Consider the following 18,897-nt stretch of genomic DNA (forward strand, 5'->3'; position numbering starts at 1 on the left):
ACATTATCATTTGGTACGCATTGCACAACCAGTAATTTAATATCATTTTTAGATATGAGACAATTTTTGCTAAAATATATGAACCGTCATCCTGCAACAACAGCAACAGCAACAGCAACAACAACAACAACAACAACATCCTTCTCCCCTCTTTTTAGTTTCCAGCTACACATTATATTTTATGCCACAGGCTTTTAGCAAAGTTAAGCAACCTTCTCCATCAAATACGTACAGTAGCATTCATCAACAGTAGCCTAATTAAAAAGCTTTCAAGCTTGTTTTTCAGACCCACTAATCACTGAGACAGTCCAGTATTTGCTCATGGCCTGTGTGAGAGCAAACATACACTGGCTTACAGCAAATAAATCGAATTTGAGGTTCCCTACTTAAATACAATTAGACTTACTCTTGCAAAACCGAGGATATTTTCTGCACTTGGCTCAAGCATGTAGCATGTACTGGAAACTGTAGCAAAGTAAAAGTCTGATGTAAGAAAACATAAACTTGTTTAAAGTTAGATAATGATCACAGCGCAACACATTAGCTGGCAATGCTACAAGACAGAGCAGAAAGCATAAACACAGCTGGCACAACGCAAAAGGTTGTGACACCTGAACATGTGAGAAAAATCTTAGCAGCACAGCACAAGAATCAAAAGAAGGAATAAAAAAAGAACACAGGTGTTTATCGAATCTGGATGAAAGTTCAGAGTGCATGAATCAAATACAAGTACAGACTAAGCTTTCTTTTAGGAATTCATGGCTCTTTGCCACCATCATATCAGCCTGAGTCCTCTGTTTGCTGTCTATCTTCCACCATGTATGTGGGATGACATCATAGTTCGGACTGACAAAAAGATGACCTAACACCTTTATGCTTGATTACATGTTGTCTCTTGACCTTTTCTGATTTCTCTGAGAAAGAAGTACAGCTTGGTACTTCCACGCAGGAAAAACCAGCCCCTGAACTTTAAAGGCCAAAATCACGAAGAGTGAGGACTGAAAAACTGTACTGCTGCAGCTTTGATGGAGTATTTAGATTTACTGTGGCACCTTGTGCTAGATGCAGTCTTTTTAACACCCTCAAAAACTTTTATCATGTTTATCTTATTTTGGGTGATATATTCAACATAAATTAGCTACTGTATAAAATTTAAGGAATGACAAAAAACTCAAAAAGAACAGTAGTACAATTTTGTTTGTTTTACACTTTTAACACATCTACCTCATTACCATTAATAAAGCAGTGTAATCAGCTACTGAATTTGTCTGGGTGCACAGCAAATTAAAGATTTAAGATCAACATTAAAGTAAATTCACTGCATTCATGCAGAAATACTTAACACATGTGAGAGGAAACATCTTCACTGCTAAATAAATCAATGAATAAAATATTAACTCAGTTGCAAACCTCAGCTCCCTGCTGTGTTGCACTCCATCGCTCCTGTTGTTGCTAAATGACAGTAAGCTTCTTTTTTTAGAAACATTTCTGCGATTCTTCTTCAGTAAATTTAAATTATGCTGCAGAGAAATACATGGGAAGTTTAATATGCAGTATTAATGCATCTGTAATGCATGCTCTATTTTGGGTTTGATCAAAATCTCTCTCCATTAAATCTGTGTACTCTCGTCTTGGGCAGCGACAACACCTGAACAACTGGACACCTATGAGTATTTGCCAGTCACACTGTGGCCCCCATTTTCTTTTTATTACCAGCTAATTAGTGAGGTTAATCGGGCTGATAATGAGCCTGGGCGCCATGCCATTTCAATCTGACACCAGGCCAGGGTTCAGATTTCCACAGAGGACACCGTGGGCATCCGAGATCTCCCAGAGGATGAGTTTTTGTGGACACTAGAGGACAGAGGAATGACAAGGGCAGCACCAGTGAATGTTGTACGCTTTGATGATAACAGGAGGTCACAAATTGATACAATACCTTTGTGGTTGCTAGGATTATAAAATCAGCCTAAAGAGGTGTGGATACAGTACTCGGTGATACTGGATTACCTGTCTGCAGAGCATTTTACGAACTGGTTTGTCTTTATCTCAGTGCAAGTTTTCCAGATTTTTCTGCTCAGCGGGTGAAGACACTTCACAGTGACAAGAAGAAATATATTCTCACTGTAACACATCCAACACCACCTTGACCCCTCAGATTCACACAAACACATTATAACCCACCTCAACCTTTCATAACATGCACATCTCCAACAATTTTCCTTTCACAGCCATGCAATCAAAAACAATCCAGTACCATCACCTCCCATCTGCCACCTCTCCCTCCCTCCCTGTCTCTTGCACTCCTTCTCTCTCTGCTGCCTCACTCATTCCCTGAGCAGCAGGCTGAGCTGGATAACGTCTCCTTCAACCCGCAGCACAGACTCATTTCTCTACACACCAGCTCTGAGTGGATGCTCAGCAGGGGTGTTTGAGATATTAGCGCGCTGTGGGGGAACGGCTCAGGGACTTCTACCATCCATATACAAAGGTAAGCTGCTTGGTCCTTCAGATATTAGATTCCTGTTTGCAGTCAAATGCCAAAGTGAAGGTGGTTAAAGTTAGACACTAGAAACTGCAGCTTTTAGGCGTTACTCATGTCACACTGTCAGCAATCTCAGGGCACATTTTGAACAGTGAATGTATTTGATAAGGACATTCTGACATGTTTGCAAGTGGAAAACTGCTGTCATTATTATAGACCTGAGGGCATATAGTCATGAGTGAATAACACTGAACTAAAGAAAGTGATTGTCTAAAGAAAGATTGTCGGCACAGCCTGACTCGTGAGGTAATCCTAGTTTTGTTTCAAACACAAAGTTTAGGGAAGAACAGTACCAGTGACAGGGCTCAGCTGCACCGAAACAGAATGACCTTAAACTAAAGGGACCTTAAAAGATTTAGTACAGATTAGACTCACTTTCAGAGAAAGGATTTTATTCCTGACACTTTGATCCCCTGACCTGTTAGATGACACCGTGTCACTGCTACGCTAACACTTTGTTTTATACTGTGTAATACATGCTTACTTACTTGTCTTGTTCACATCACAGGTGCTGAGGACATATTGAGAATATTGTTACTGGAGGTCACTAGAGGTATTCAGTACATGAATGGACAAATCTTTAACATTAAGCTGAAGTCAGTGGGTTAAGTTATTAGTATGACTGACCACATCGGTAGCTTTTTGCATCAATGCTCCTCTTCTTCCATTATATTTCATATGTAAATCTCTCCTTTGACGTATCGCTGTTCCTTCCTATGTACATTTTTGTGAAGAAATCAAATCTGGTATGGGTTGTATTCTCACAATGGTTGGCTGTGTTAGGACAGATGGGCACAAAAGCCTTTAAATACACTGCAACTTTGTTCTGGATCAATGTGTACAGGAGCAGTTAAAACTGTGAGAGCTGAGTAATGTTGTGAATTTAAGTCACTTTTATAGAATCTGAAACTAGTGCTTTTTTGTAAATGCTTTTGTTTATTTATTTATTTGTAACTTTTTCAGTTCTGGCAAATGATACCTGTGTATGCATCTCTAGATGTGCCTATTGTAGCATGTGGCATTATCTTGCTTATTGTGTTTGTAACGATGTTGTAACGCTGCCGTCTTGGCCAGACCCCTCCTGCAAAAAAAAAAAAAAAAAAAAAGATTTCACTCTCAATAAGATTTTTACAAGCTTAAATAAAGGAAATGGAAATGGCAGTTCAGCTGTGACAGACACTATTAATAGTGAAAACTCGTGAAAGCCACAGAAATAATCATGACCCAAGAACTCTGTTAATTAGGTGGTTTCAGTTCTGTTAAGCCCAGAGTGAATAAAACATTTCTAGTCAAATACAACAATCAGACTTGGCTGATGACAGACAGATGACCTGTTGTACTGTCACAGCATTTGCTACAATGTCACTTCCCATGAAGCCTTAAACTGATTTATGTCCACCTTTTACTCAGTCACTCTTACACTCAGCAATGCAGGGAAATGACACATTATTTTGCTGACTCGAATTGTTTCATCCAGTTCAGTTCAAAGATTCTTGAATATCACTGACTATGTTCATTTGTTCACTTATTTTTAACATTCCAATGCACTTTACCCAACAGTAACTTAACGCATCACTGTTGATACCACTGAGATGTTCAGTGCTGATTCTGACTGTCATCGTTTCAGTAGAAAGATCAATATGTTGCCTATTCAAGCTGTTATGTTCAGTTAAGTATAAAACAAAACATATACACACTCTGTTTATAAGGTCAATAGCTCAGCAGCTATTAAAAGCTATTTAAAGCTGAGTTACCACAACATGATTTCTTTCTGTGGTTTAAAAAGCTTTTAACCAGGCAGTAATAACTGCGTGTCACTGCTGAGCTGACAACAGTGTTGTCAGACACCAGTAAGGGCAGCTCATCTGCTAAAAGCTACTGGTTTTGGGCAGTAAAGCTTTACAAATTTGTACGTGCACCTATGAACACCCCAATTTGGGTGGCTATACCACCAGCAGAAGCCTGTGCCACTCTGTGGTGCATGAGCATAGATGGAGAATGTCAGTTCTGTGCTAAAGTGCAGTTTCTTACTCTGTTGCCAGTGTATTTTTTGCAGATACACTCTTAGGGTCAACTGTATTCACAAAACTGAGCAGTAATTAGCCTTTTGGGGCCTAGTTAGGCCTATTTGATCCTGGGTTATGTCTGTCAGGCTACACAGAGGTTGTCCTACCCATCTGGTTGCTGGATCTCTGCAGGCCAGTCTGCACAATCTACACAGGAAAAAACTGGATTTTGATTTATAGGAAGAAATGTCTAATACATCTGTCACTTTTTCAAAACAACAGGTTCAAATTCAAACCAGAATGTAATTTGAGTGCCATGCACACAAAGTAAACCTCAAGTACACTAAAGAACTAAAGAAACTGACATTGTTCTGTCTGTTCCTGGTCCCTCTGCTGCTTCACTGGAGTGACACATCACTGTTACTGTGAGGCAGCTGAATGTTATAGTGTCAGCAAACAGCCTTATCTGTATCCACAAGTTTTGCATCTTATGCACGTGTCAAATCAAAAGCTGTACTTCTCAGATTTGTTGGGGTTTTTTTGGCATGATATTCATTCAGCTCACTAGCTTTTCCATTTTGTGTTAAAGAAAAGAAAAGCTTCATTTGTTGATAGTGCAGCAGTGCATGCAGTGTGTCAGGCATACAGTAAACTGACAAAAATGTCCCCATATTTGAATGTTATTGCTATTTTCTAATGCAAATAGCTGCCTGGTGTGTAAGGAGCATTCTCTTTAAAGACACAGACAAGGCTTATGACCATTATGACAGGCATGAAGACCAATTTCATCATAAGGGCATAATTAACCAATAATTCTTTGCTGTGGTATTAAAAATGCTTTTGTCAAACCAGTTCACCAGGGGTAAGAGTATTTTAAGCATTTGACCAAATGCTACAATATTTAACTACTAAGTTAGGAGCCATGGTTTTTGAGGATGTTTATATATAAAATACAAAATGGATGCTATAGATATTTAAAAGCTAAAATCCATCGGTGTTGTCAGTGAAACCTTGAGAGGAATAACTATACAGGCAACAGATCTTAAGGACACAGTAAACTGCACATTATCAAACAGTTTTCCAGAAAACGAGGCCTGTCTTTAACGCAGTAAACCAGGATGTTGCCTCAGAGAGTGTTTCTGTGCAGTCTGATGCTGAGGACGACAGTGAAGCTCTAACAAGACCCTGCCTGCTCTTCATCACTGTAGTGCCAGATATGCGCCTGTGAGTATTCATCGGGAACGGCTAATGGGGCACAGCAGTGTGAACCTCTGATTTACAGCTCGTCCCCTGTCACGCCTAATGATAGGGCACTGGGGCAGGCTATGGTGAAACAGGTGCTGTAGAATGAATAGATGCGAAGAAATGCTGCTGAAAGCCAGGGGTGATTGTTGATTTGTCCCTTGCACAAATGTTCATTTGCAAAATTGTGTTCACATATACATAGAGTAATTATTATGCATAGAAATGAGCTCTCTTGAAATAAGCTTATGGCTAGAGACTGTGTTGTGCACGTGTGTGTGTGTGCGTGTAGGGGGGGGGGGGAAAAAGCCAACTATGTGGTCAGTGAAAGTAAGTTTAATGCTTCATACATATACTGATAGCTTAGATAAACTGCCTTTCAAAATGTGACAATAAAATATATGTATTGATAGAGAGCTGCTACAAAGGTTTCCTTGCAGTTACGTGTTCTTGTATTTTATTCATGCAGTACTAAACTTACAGTATGTACATTTAGCTTACAGATAACAGTTGATGTGAATGACCAGCCACCATGACGCAAAGATGTGTGCCTTATGTCTGTGGTTGGAGGCTCCATGACATGAACTATAATCTACTGGTGACATCACATCACTGGCTTGATGTAAAGTCAGAAGACATACTTAAATTTTGTGTCACACAAATATTAATTTCATTTCTTATCCATTTAATCATCTTGTTATCCCTTTCTGGGGGGTTCTGACCCACAGAGGGTGTATTTAAAGGTAAAAATGGGCAGCAAAGCAAAAACATAGCAAGTTTTTGTTCTTTTCTGAATGTGTATCACACTGATTTTTAAATATTTCACAAAATCTCACCATTCCCTTGCTTTTGACATCCTCTCACATTGATAATAGGTAAATAGAGAAAATTTAATGGATTTTATTAAAATATTAAAACACCAAAGCAACAAGTATAAAACTGAAACCTGAAACATTTACCTTAGTTAAAGAGTGAAGACAAACATGCAGCAATAAACCACACTGACAGTTTCACAACTGTCAGTCAAGTTATTGTAGGTGTTCAGCAGTTGAAGCTCACTCACTGCAGGTCAGCTGGCACATTTAACCGATGGATCGCTGCACAGCCCCCACAAACACATCCACACATTGGTTGCTCTCTGCCTGGACCATCCCACACTCTAACGGTGTCTTTCCCACAGAGCCGGCAGTCAGGAGGAATATGGGCAAATCCGAAAGCCAAATGGATATCATGGAAAAATCAAGTAAGCCTGGAAAACGTCGCTGGACTGTTGGAGAAATCAGTCTGTCTGTGCTGCTGCTGTTGGTCAGCTGTGCCTTGGCTGGGATTGTAGTCCTCTACACATCACTTGTGAAAGGTAACAACTCTCTCAGGCTCACTGTGGAAAGATCCAGACATTACAGATGACAACATTAATGAAGTGTCTCCCTGCTTAGTTTTTTTTTGCATGTGTCATTGGATGACCTTTCAGAGAGAGTTTAAAGGTTCATGCTACTCATCAGTGTTAGAAAAATAAATATTTTTCCACACAACACCATATGTACACTACACACAGGTCTATCATTTAAGTAATGAACTGAAAATTCAGGCTCTTTTTTGAATTTCTTTCGAAGAAATCATTATCTTTTTAGGCTTGCCAATACAACTACAACTCAACTTAAATGTTAACAAATGGTAAAAGCAAATGAGACAGCTCTCCTGGCTGTGTATAATGTTTAAAATCCCTTTCTTCCATCCAATTCAGAACAATCTAACAGGCCAAGTGTGTCGAGGAGCTCAACAGGTGAAGGTGAGTCTTTGAATCTAACACAGGCTCCACTGTGGGACACGTGGGGTGGCATGTGTCACATTCCAACCTGCACTTCTGATAATTACTGTAAGACTGTAATTTCCTTTACTGCCTGATCAGCAGTGCCACACAAAGTGAAAGCACAGCATCACTGCTGACACAGACATTATCCATCACACAGAGCATAGATCTAGGCTATTTAGAATTAGCTCTAGGCTTTGCAGAACATCCTTGTTTCAGTCAGTGCAATTTGTCACATGCTCTTTCATGAGTGACTGACTTTTGCAGACCAGCTGTTTCGCTCCAACCTCAACAATGTGTGCACAACTGCGGACTGTGTTACCGCAGGTGAGAGGAACTGTTGTTTCTTTGTGTCCCTGCTGTTTCATTTTGCAAAGTCAACTACAATCCTTGGAAACAAAACAAAACAGTTTTTTAAACTCATTTGGACCTTCACTATCCTGTGCCTCTGTCTCTCTTTCCTCTTTTGTCTCTGTGACATTTTAAAGCGGCTCGACTCTTGCAGAACATGGATAAGTCTGTAAAGCCTTGTGATAATTTCTACCAGTATGCCTGCGGGGGTTGGCTGGAGCGCCATGTTATTCCAGAGACCAGTTCTCGTCACAGTGTCTTTGACATTCTGAGGGACAAGCTGGAGATTGTCCTCAAAGGTCAGTGGGTACAGTTGTTACAATGTCAGGACCATGGGTTTAATCTTTGGTGGTCAGTGGGCGGCAGTATTCAGAGCTATGTGTGGATTTCATTCACAGAAAAAAATGTTTGCATGTGTTTTGTTGCTGCAGGTGTTCTCGAAACAGAGAATGAGCAAGACCGGGACGCTATCAGGAAGGCTAAAACTCTTTACAACTCCTGCATGAATGAGAGTAAGGATCTGTTCACGCAGTCTAAAAAAATGATATTTTTCTTCTAAAAGGAGGCAAGAAGTTGAGAAAAACATGTTATGTTGGAGTGGCTGATCATTTCAGACAATGTTCCTCAGCCAGGGCTTGTGTTTGCCAAAATACAATTTAAGGCTTTAAAAAACCATTTTAATACAACATAGAATGCAATTCAGAACCTTTAATGATCATACCAGCAAAGGTTTGGCAGCTTGATGGAAAACCAGTAGGGACGATATGGCCTGGAATTATTCATTATTATATAAGAGTGTTTTAGTACTTACCTGAAGTATTTAATTTCTAATGATATAATTAATTAGGACCCATATAATGGTATAAATTGTTGGTCAGAGTAATCAGATAAATATCATTCATTTAAGTTCACTGAATTATTCCCCAAAAACTGACACTTTCTGTCTACTGTAGCTAGCAGTAGTGACTGTATTTGCTACAAGTCTGATGGTGCCTGAAACTCCACAGAAAAGGATCGGTCAGCCTCCTGCAGTACAGACTACTGTGTCTGTGTAGTCTCCCAACCATCAGATACAAAAACATTTTATAACTAACAGTACCACCTACAGACAAATATCTAAGACTTTTGTAAATTACATTTAAATTTAAGACACTTTAAACTAAACAAAAGCCATTATCCCCTTGATTTTGGTGTGTAAACCCCTTTTGTGCTTTAAAATTCAAGCTTAAAAATGAATTCTTCTGGCAAGATTGTTTTTGCCAACTTCTCTGCAAAGGTCGAGAATAAAGCTTCATTCTCTATAAGGCATTGCTGTGGTTAAACATTATAAAATGAGCTTTTTTGCTCACAGGCCTCATAGAGCAGCGCGACTCTCTGCCACTTCTCAAGCTCATTGAGAGCACTGGAGACTGGCCTGTGGCATCAGACGACTGGAACACCACTACGGGTAGATATACATCAAAACCACACTCTGATTAATGTCCACAGTCTGGTCTGTGCAAACATACAACACATCCACACAAACAAGCTCTTGTGTTACTACTCAAATACATGCGCTCACACAGAGCCCGTGGAGCTATATTTGAATTGCTGACTATGAGTTTTGTTGGTGGGATGGAGAGGCCGGCTGAGGCTCTTCAGCTGAGCAGTCAGGTGTGGAGTTTGAAGTGTGATGAGTGGGTAGAAGAGCAGCTTCTCAATCAGGACTGTGAAAGATGCTTTAAATAGGCTACAGTGCCCTTCCAGCAAGCTCGTGACTCTTGCCACATCAATTAAATGTAATCATGGATGATGGCTCAAACAGAGCCAGCCACATATATTTGCACAGTATCTAGTTAAATATGCAACAGAGGCAGAGAGAGGACCTGATTTTTGCAGCCTGGTACACTGAAGAGTTCTTTGCACCTTTAGGCAAGTGTGTTTAATTTTTTGATGTAATTGCAGAAGAAGCATGGAGCATTGAGGACACACTGGCTGTGCTTAATGCTTATTTCCACAAGAAGGTTCTGCTGGACATGTATGTGTGGACAGATGATCGGGATTCTCGACGCCATATCATTTATGTAAGATCACTGTTTGGTGTTGTTCCATATTATTATTACTAACAACAAATCCCATGAAAAGACCGCATACAAGTCCATCTGTTAATACTTTGCAGCCCAGCCCATTCATTTCTACTGAAGATGTAAATCCTTAAAAACACTTGCACTGTAGCTCATTAATAGGTTTTTAATCATTTTTAGAGAACAGCAGAGGTTTGTTGAACAGAGAAACAAGCCATATCAGGCTTTGGTTACATAGATAATACTTGTTAGCAGGATTAGATCATAGTTTGTTTTAGTCTTTCCATGGATGATTTATTGATTATATGAAAAACACAGAATATTGCCAGCTTTAATTATACGGTTAAAAACGCATCAAAATGTGAATATTATCCTGGTTAGATTGACCAGCCGGGACTTGGAATGCCATCAAGAGACTATTACTTCAACGACGGGAACTACAAAAAGGTGAGGTCTTAAAGGATCAGTTCACAGAAATTACACAACAATATATTTTCTCATTTAACTATGATCGTCTTGGTTTTATTTGTTTAATAAAACCCAACTCATTGATTTCTGTTTCTACCTCAGTACAATGAAGGTGAATGAACTTTTGTTTATGGCATCAACAACAATGTCCTTTCCAAAACATTGAAAAGTGAACTTATGAATGGGACATATGAATTCCATTCACCTCAGTAGTACTGGGTTAGTGGCAGAAAAAAAAACAGATCCTAGTGACATTTAACTGAAACATGGTGTAACAAAAAAAAAAACATGCTTGTGATCTGGCTGAACAAGCCATTTTCCTGACACAGCTTTGACTTTTTGAAATTATCTTACATGACTGAACCACAGGTTCGAGAGGCCTACCTACATTTTATGGTTTCTATTGCAAAAATAACCAGAGAGGATAGGAACTTGACTCAGGACGATGACCGTGTGTGGGAGGAAATGATGCAAGTGCTGGAGCTGGAGACAGACATCGCCAATGTGAGTGCCAGCCACAACAGAAAATGGAATTATGGGACAATAGCTAACGATAATTAACAGTCAAGATGAAAAATGAGCACCACCATTCTGCTTCCAATAAATCAGAGAATCATTTACTCTACTGAACCTTTGGAACTCAGTGAAAGTTTTTAAAGTTCAAACTTGTTCAAGCACGACTAATGAGACTTTGCTGAAAAAAGATGAGCCGAATGTGAATATATAACTGAACATTGATTTTTACAAGGCATTTTTTCTTCCTATTGCTGGACAGGCCACATCAACGGCAGAAGAGCGCCAGGATGTTACTGTTCTTTACAACAAGATGACACTCGGTGAACTACAGAACACATTCAGCCTGAACGTAAGTATAATTTTATTTCTTTCTTAAGCATAACATAATCAACATGATATTCTAACCATATTTAGTAAAAACCAAAAATATGTCCTATCTTTTGTTTCCAGGGCTTTAACTGGACACGATTTATTCATGGTGTGCTGTCAAGTGTATCTATTGAGGTCCAGCAAGAGGAGGAGGTGGTGGTGTACAGCTCTCCCTATCTTGACAAGATGAATGACGTTCTGTCCAGACACAGTGTCAGGTCAGTCCAGGAATGACATTCAGTTATCACAGAATAACTTCAATATAGCACAACAATTTAACAAAAGCTATTTATGTTTGCAGAACTATGCAGAACTACCTCACCTGGCAGCTCATCATTGACAGAGTTAACAGTTTGAGCCGTCGATTCAAAGATGCTAGAGCCCGCTACCGGAAGGTGCGTTGAGCATGTCACAGCACAATAACACATGGTAACTCAAGCATGGTTAGAAGCAAAATTACACTGTGCATGTGTGTGTGTGCATGGACAGGCACTCTATGGGACCACAGTGGAGGATGCTTGGTGGAGAGAATGTATCCGTTATGTCCAGAGCAGCATGGAGAATGCAGTCGGAGCCTTGTACGTGCGTGAGACCTTTGCTGGAGAAAGTAAACGAATGGTCAGTTTTCCTTTCTTAAACAGCCCTTGAAGTTCCACTCCAGAGACATTTTAATATTTATATTTGCATATAAATATACTCTGCTATAAACATTATTTAGTCTAACACAGATTTTCCTCAAAAAAAGTTCAGTGAATCTCTGTAACAGGCCTCGACATTTGCTCCTCAGTGTGCATTCCAGGGCTGATGAATATTCAAATATATGCAAATATGCAACAGCAATGTTACTAATGGTAATGTTATAATTGTAATGTTGTACAGTGTCGCAAATTAAACGTCTCAATCGCAACGTTGCTGGGATAGTCAGTTTGTAGGGATATTTTACACATGCATCACCTGGGGCTTCATCATTTTAAAAATGCATTTCTGCATTGGATTTTGATTACGGTCTTTGTATTTGTGCCATATGTTCACAGGTCAAACATCTCATCAGTAAGATCCAGGCAGCATATGTAGAAACACTGGAAGAGTTAAGCTGGATGGACGCACCCTCAAAAGAGAAAGCAAGAGAGAAGGTACAGTACAGCTCATAGTCAAGCTGAGAAAACAAAGGTTTACCTTGTCTAGGTACTGGATGATGTTACGTATTTCTTGTAGGCCATGGCAATCAAGGAGCATATTGGTTATCCAGATCATATTCTACAGGCAAACAATGAGAAACTTGACCTGGAGTATGCTCATGTAAGTAAAAACTGAGTCTATTTCTAGGCCACACTGTGAACAACTGAAAGATCTAGTTATAATCACTGATGTCCTGTTTCTTTTTCCAGCTAAACTTCAGTGAAGAACACTACTTTGAGAACATCCTTGAGAACCTGAAGTCTGAAGCACACAAGAGTCTGAAGAAGCTCAGAGAACCAGTTGATCCAGACTTGTAAGCTGTTATTACAACAGACAATACAAACTGTCCTTATTAGTAAGTTAATAAGCCAAGCTCCATAGTGCTGCTTTATAAAGTGCATAACAGAAAACGCCATTTATTGTGAAAACCTAAATGAGGTGGATCACACAAAAATGGATGACAGAAAACGTCATTTATCGTGAAAACCCAAATGAGGTGGATCACACAAAAATGGATTGTGGACAGTCATACATGGTCTGAGACAGTAAACCAGGTTCTTTTCAGCCAAAATGAAACACAAACGATTTTATCAAATGCACATGGTGCATTGAATGTCCTGTTGTAATTTGCTGCTTTTATAATTACAAGAGAAAGATTTTCTAACTCTTAAAAGCCAATAGAATTTTAATGAAGGTTTGTTTCATGGTGCAAAATATGCTCCATGCATAAATTGTACAGGTGTGTCCTCCAACTAAAAACACAGTTAAATGCTTTCTTATCAGTTTTAATCCATTTGTAAATCACTCCTAAGGTGGATCATTGGTGCTGCTGTGGTGAATGCGTTCTACTCACCCAACAGAAACCAGATAGGTAAGAGCTTTACAAGAATCATCAAGACCACCGGGCGCCTGTGTGACAAATTACAGATGCTCTTGTAATGCTAACATAGTCTATTTTCATTGTACTTCCATGCGATGGTGCTCCCAGCACTGATTATGTTTTTACTCTTGCTGTTTATGTTTATATCCAGTGTTTCCTGCAGGAATCCTACAGCCGCCTTTCTTCAGTAAACATCAGCACCAGGCCCTTAACTTTGGTGGAATAGGAATGGTTATCGGACATGAGATCACACACGGATTTGATGACAATGGTGAGACACAAGTGATTCATAAGGGAGATTTTGGGGAAGCACAATTCGTAAACCTTTCAGATACACATGCAGCATGTTTATCACATTGTATGTTGTGCACATTGTTTACTTACAGGACGTAATTTTGATAAGGATGGTAATATGCTAAACTGGTGGAGTAATTACTCTGCTGAGCACTTCAAAGAGCAGTCACAGTGTATGGTGGAACAATACGGCAACTTCAACTGGAAGCTAGCAGGTGGACAAAATGTGAGCACCCACTGGAATTTGTGAAGTGAGATGTTTTGTCTCAGCTGTAACCCCTAACTATGCAAACCATGTATTAGGTGGCCATCAAAATTTCATGTGCTTATGGTTTTCTGTGATTGCAGGTCAGTGGAATCAGCACTTTAGGGGAAAACATTGCTGACAATGGAGGGGTTCGTCAAGCATACAAGGTTGGACAAAAACACAAAGCAACATGTTACTATTTGGGCAATAACGAGTAACTCCAAAATGCTTAAAATAAACTTGTGCACATCTTTTAAATTTGCGTGTGTGTTTACAGGCTTATCTAAAGTGGGTGGCGATGGAGGGTGAGGAGCCTCGTCTACCTGGTCTAGATATGGATCACAAGCAACTTTTTTTTCTTAACTTTGCCCAAGTAAGAAAAAAGAATAAGTGGACACGTATTAATTCAACAGATAGAGGACAGTTGATAATTTCCCCACCTTGATTTGAGTTCTGATGCTCAGGAGGAATGTTTTTCAGTCAGTGTATACACTGAGAAAAAGAGAAAAGGGCCAAGGTTAGAGACACTGAAGCAATCCCAGAACAAATCGGTGTCCAGCTACACAAGCAGGGGATGACAGCAACTGCCAAAGTAAAGAGGCTCGTGGTGCCAGGGAATGTAAAGCATAAGCAGAAATCTGTCACTGAAAATAAATCTGGTTAAACACGCACAACAAATCTGTTTGAGAGCTACAATCACTCCTCTCTGAGATGGTGAAATTTACAAGTCAGATGGTGCATTAGCAAAAAAAAAAACAAGAAAAAAACTTGAATATAACATGAAAATTGGGAGAATTATTACATATCAAGTTCTGTAAATACATGATTTATATTCATATATGTATTTCTAATGTTAAAAGTGTAGAGAAACCTACTTTTAACTCTGACTGAGTTGACTGATTTGAAAAATAGCTTACTCTTGCCACTTGTAATCTTTTTCCCCAGGTGTGGTGTGGTGCTTATCGCCCCGAGTATGCCAGCCAGTCCATCAAGACTGACTCACACAGTCCCTTAGAATACAGGTAAGGAGCTTTAGCATAGGCATACGCTTCAGGACCAGTAAGAATATTTTAATATGTAGTTTTCTGGATGTAATTAAACTACCACTCTATTGATTTTGGTCTGGAATCTACTTTTGGCTTGATGTCAATAAATTTCTGCTTGTGCAGTTTGATCAAAATATTGGCCACAAGGATGAATAAAAAAATGCGCAGAATATATTTACCAACACACATTAATATAAAACAGGCACACCGTTTACCATGCAGCCATCTTGCTGCAAAACCAACTCTTCTAGCTGAGAAGTGAGAATCTGTGGAAAACTTTTATTTTGTCAGCTATGCTAAACTCAAAGTAGCTCATTAAGCTTTCGTGACTGTATTTTAATTTCTAAGTAAGATTCATATTGATAGATGTTTCTAACTGAATACACTGATTACTGATGGATTAAAATACAGTAAGTTTGCTTTGTTAAATCTAGCTCACCCCTTGTATTTATTATAACGTGACAAGCTGTAATCAGTATCTTTTAAATTAACAATAGATCGGCCTACAGGAAATTACCAGTCAAATCTATATGACTGAAGTGACCTGCTGAAGTGCTGATGTTACTCTCTGAGCTGCTTCACTGTTCCTCCAGTATCAACACAGCCACACAGTTCACCACACTGTAAACTAAAGTAAAGTATTCTGTTGTACCAAAGTGTAAATCATTAAAGTATGCGTGCAGTGACATTAATGCAGCTCCATTTGTTGATTCAAATATGAGGACTTGGAGGCTGTTCCTCTGACAGTCATGGCACACTTTAACTTTTTCACCTGTAATGTTTTGCCTTTCTTTTGTCTTCAGGGTGCTTGGATCTCTCCAGAATTTTGAAGCGTTCTCAGAAGCTTTCCAGTGCCAAAAAGGCAGCCCAATGAACCCTGAGCTGAAGTGTCGTGTATGGTAGAAGGTTTTGTTTGTGTGATATTTCTTAATTGACACAGGCAAAACTCAGATTGAAAGAACAAGTTGTATTCTTTAAACCCACAGAGACATCATGCTTAAGACTTATTCCAGTTTATTTTGGGTCGAATAATGACACAAATATTTGCAAATACTGTGGATGTTTTTAAAATGGAGCACATCTTGCAGTACACCGTACTTTCAAAACCTGAAATATTTTTTAAAAAAGAAACTTGCCTGAGTATCTTCTCAAAGTCTGAAGTGTTGTCTCTGGATTTGTAGGTCACTTGTTCTGTTTTGCTGTGTACCGCAACAGATGAGGAGTGGGTACATGAATGAAAAGGCTACACAGATAACATACTGTAAGACCTTGTGTAAAGGTTAAAGCTTATAACTGGCTTTAAATGCTTTACCAGCCTTTCTTGAGATAATCCTTAAAAAATCTCTAGTGTAGATCTTTGTGATTTATCCACTAACATTTGGCGCTAAGTTGCCTTGGTGTCCTTTCTCTGATCTATTCTTTTCAAGACATTGTACCATTTCAGAAGGAACAATAGTGAACAATTCTAACCCTGCATGAAGGGTGAGTATGAAATAAATGAAAACTCAGAGCTTTGCTGAAGTACAGCTACAATAGAATTAGTCACACTCAGAGTTTGGTCATTGACTGATAGTTGAAACAAATTACCTAAAGACTTAAAGACTGTTAAATCTTTGCAGCTTTATCCTGAAACTAACATTTGGAGAGAGCTGCAGTTTAGTTTTCAGCATTTTACCACTTACAGAGTGGTTACATTTTCAAAGCTTATTAGCACTTTTTGCAGTTTTATATTTCTTTATCACACTCTGAAAATGATTGTTTCTCAATAATCACTACAGAAATGTATATGTATGTCATGACGGTTTGCTGTGAGAAACCATATTCCAGATGTTTTTAAAAATCTTGGCGGCCTGCTACTTTTTAGTTAATCAGAAAGACTAGGCTAGAGATGGAGCAATAATGATAAAAAAAAAACTATATATACCACTTGATTGCGTTATTGAGTACTGCCAATTTAGATACAGGTTTGGGTATACTGTAGGCTGTGTTGTGTATTTAAATCCCCCCCTGCCGTTTTCCTGCTTCTAGACATTTCATCTTTTACATGCCTTTGAACGGTCCCAAGTGTTGGGTTGATATATAGCTTTCAAAGCTCCTATTACCTACTCCTAGCTCCCGTTATTTACATTTATTAAAATTATATCTACATGTATAATATGTGTAAGTTTACATTTAACACAACAAAGTTAGCTGATTTGTAGGGCTGCCCCCTAATAGTCGACTAGTTGAGTCATTAGTCGAGAGACCTGTCAGTCAACTGAAACTTTTCTAGTTGAGCCTTTGTTTTTATTTTATTATATTTTATTTTTGTCAAACAGTGCATTACAATAGAAGGTAGCCCTAGACCGGTAGTTTGTCGTCTTCTTCTCCTCATTTTGGTGTGCCAAGCAGCAATTTATTCAATTTACTTCCCCCTGTGGTTGGGTTAGGGTAATACCTACTTCAACTGTGACACTGTCTGATGCATGGATGTACATTAAGGTCGGATCTATTTAGCAAATTGCAGAACGAGGAGAAAAGGACAACAGAACCCACTGGGACAAGCCACATAAAGGTGAGATTTGTACTTTATTAGAAGTGTTTTCAAACATTGTGATCTGCTTTTACTAGAGAAAAGACTGTTGCAACGATGTGGCTGGTGTTTCATGGCCTGTTATGTGAGACTGATTTGAACCCAACTCCATTAAAGTGCAACACACAGCCATTTACCGACTGTTTCTGTGACATGCATCCATCTGAATGCACAGGGAAAACATTTCAATTAAGAATTATAAATGAGAGGAGTCGTTTGCAGTGCCACCTGGCACATATCAAATGCACAGTAACAACGTGCTGGTTAACTGGCAAAAGATGCTTATAAGAGCATTGTTTTAACAGCAATACAAGTGTGCTGCCTGTCTCATTATTCCAACAAATCCATATGGCAGCCCGACATTATATATTGTCAATTTAAATAGGTCACAATTTGTGTCTTCTATTGATTTTTAAATGCTCATAAATATGTTCTTGTCACTCTTTTGCATTTTAATGCTGATGTTAATGTGGTCAAGTTGATTTTCCAATAGTTTGGGCTATATAATGAGTAAAAAAGAAAGAAGGAAGTAGAATGAATAGTCAAATCGTCACACTGAAGAGCCAGCTGACAGTCGACTGACAAAACCCTTAGTCAAGTACAGCCCCGGCTTTTCTTTCTCTACACAGAACTCAATACAGTGATTATAAGAGTTTCAGCCTCTGGGCATAGTCAATTACATGCTAAGGGAGAAGGGAGCAGAAAACCCCTCAGACACATGGGCAGGCAGCAGATGAAGTGGTCTGCCTTCTGATCTCACACTGATCACTGCTGTGTAAAATGAAAGACGAGGCTAAGTGAGCCTGTAGGGGGACAGACAAGAATGGGGCTTGTCATTAAAGAGGTGGCCAGGGCCAGGACTGTTATTTTCTACCTTTATTAACGAGTAATGACAGCAGAATCAAAGCAGTGTGGAGGTACTGGCTGCAGGAAGCCACCATTTTGAGGAGAGCATTCAAATACAGCAGATAAAAAAAGAAACAGTCTTGAATGTTTGCTTGTCATTGGTCACATTCAGGATTCCTTGGTAAACTGAAGAAAACTGTTAGGTCTCAGGAGAAGCTGCTAAACTGAATGTGCATACTGAACTATTCTCAGTCTGTTTTTCAGTCTTCATTAGTGGCAAATACTGTTGTGTTTAACAGGGACAGAAGAAACTTCAATTAAAGACTGTTTTACTTAGATTGTAGGTGCTGAGAGTGCGCTACCATCTTAAAGCAAAGATTCAGCACTTTGGGAAATAAGCTTCTTTACTTTGTGGCAGAGTGTTAGATAAGAAAATTGATAGCCCTTTCATTTTTGTCCATTA

General features: G+C 39.1%; 1 protein-coding gene across 3 annotated transcripts; it reads left to right on the top strand.

Moving 5' to 3' along the window:
• Positions 1 to 2,352: 2,352 nt before the first annotated feature.
• mmel1 (membrane metallo-endopeptidase-like 1) lies at positions 2,353 to 17,964 on the top strand. 3 transcript variants are annotated; one of them, XM_020598168.1, is made up of 24 exons: positions 2,353 to 2,491; positions 6,974 to 7,150; positions 7,538 to 7,582; positions 7,871 to 7,930; positions 8,092 to 8,253; positions 8,386 to 8,466; positions 9,306 to 9,401; positions 9,899 to 10,017; positions 10,399 to 10,464; positions 10,855 to 10,989; positions 11,261 to 11,350; positions 11,452 to 11,588; positions 11,672 to 11,765; positions 11,860 to 11,988; positions 12,405 to 12,503; positions 12,586 to 12,669; positions 12,759 to 12,862; positions 13,362 to 13,420; positions 13,581 to 13,700; positions 13,816 to 13,949; positions 14,072 to 14,137; positions 14,248 to 14,343; positions 14,916 to 14,992; positions 15,820 to 17,964. In XM_020598168.1, exons 2-24 carry the CDS (start codon positions 6,994 to 6,996, stop codon positions 15,917 to 15,919), a joined length of 2,310 nt encoding a protein of 769 aa, XP_020453824.1. In that variant the 5' UTR covers positions 2,353 to 2,491; positions 6,974 to 6,993; the 3' UTR covers positions 15,920 to 17,964. The 3 variants fall into 3 exon arrangements, with proteins under 3 accessions (XP_020453824.1, XP_020453825.1, XP_020453823.1); XM_020598169.1 differs by lacking the exon at positions 2,353 to 2,491 and adding an exon at positions 2,499 to 5,775; XM_020598167.1 differs by lacking the exon at positions 2,353 to 2,491 and having other exon boundaries at positions 6,139 to 7,150.
• Positions 17,965 to 18,897: the final 933 nt, after the last annotated feature.

The sequence above is a fragment of the Monopterus albus genome, unplaced genomic scaffold, assembly GCF_001952655.1.
Source record: "Monopterus albus unplaced genomic scaffold, M_albus_1.0 scaffold36.1, whole genome shotgun sequence".
Lineage (NCBI taxonomy): Eukaryota > Metazoa > Chordata > Actinopteri > Synbranchiformes > Synbranchidae > Monopterus > Monopterus albus.

Coding starts and splice junctions, on each gene's coding strand:
- mmel1 (XM_020598167.1), top strand. CDS start 6,883: ATGGATCGCTGCACAGCCCCCACAAACACATCCACACATTGGTTGCTC. Junction 8,467..9,305: donor CAACTCCTGCATGAATGAGA/GTAAGGATCTGT, acceptor TTTTGCTCACAG/GCCTCATAGAGCAGCGCGAC. Junction 11,766..11,859: donor CTAGAGCCCGCTACCGGAAG/GTGCGTTGAGCA, acceptor GTGCATGGACAG/GCACTCTATGGGACCACAGT.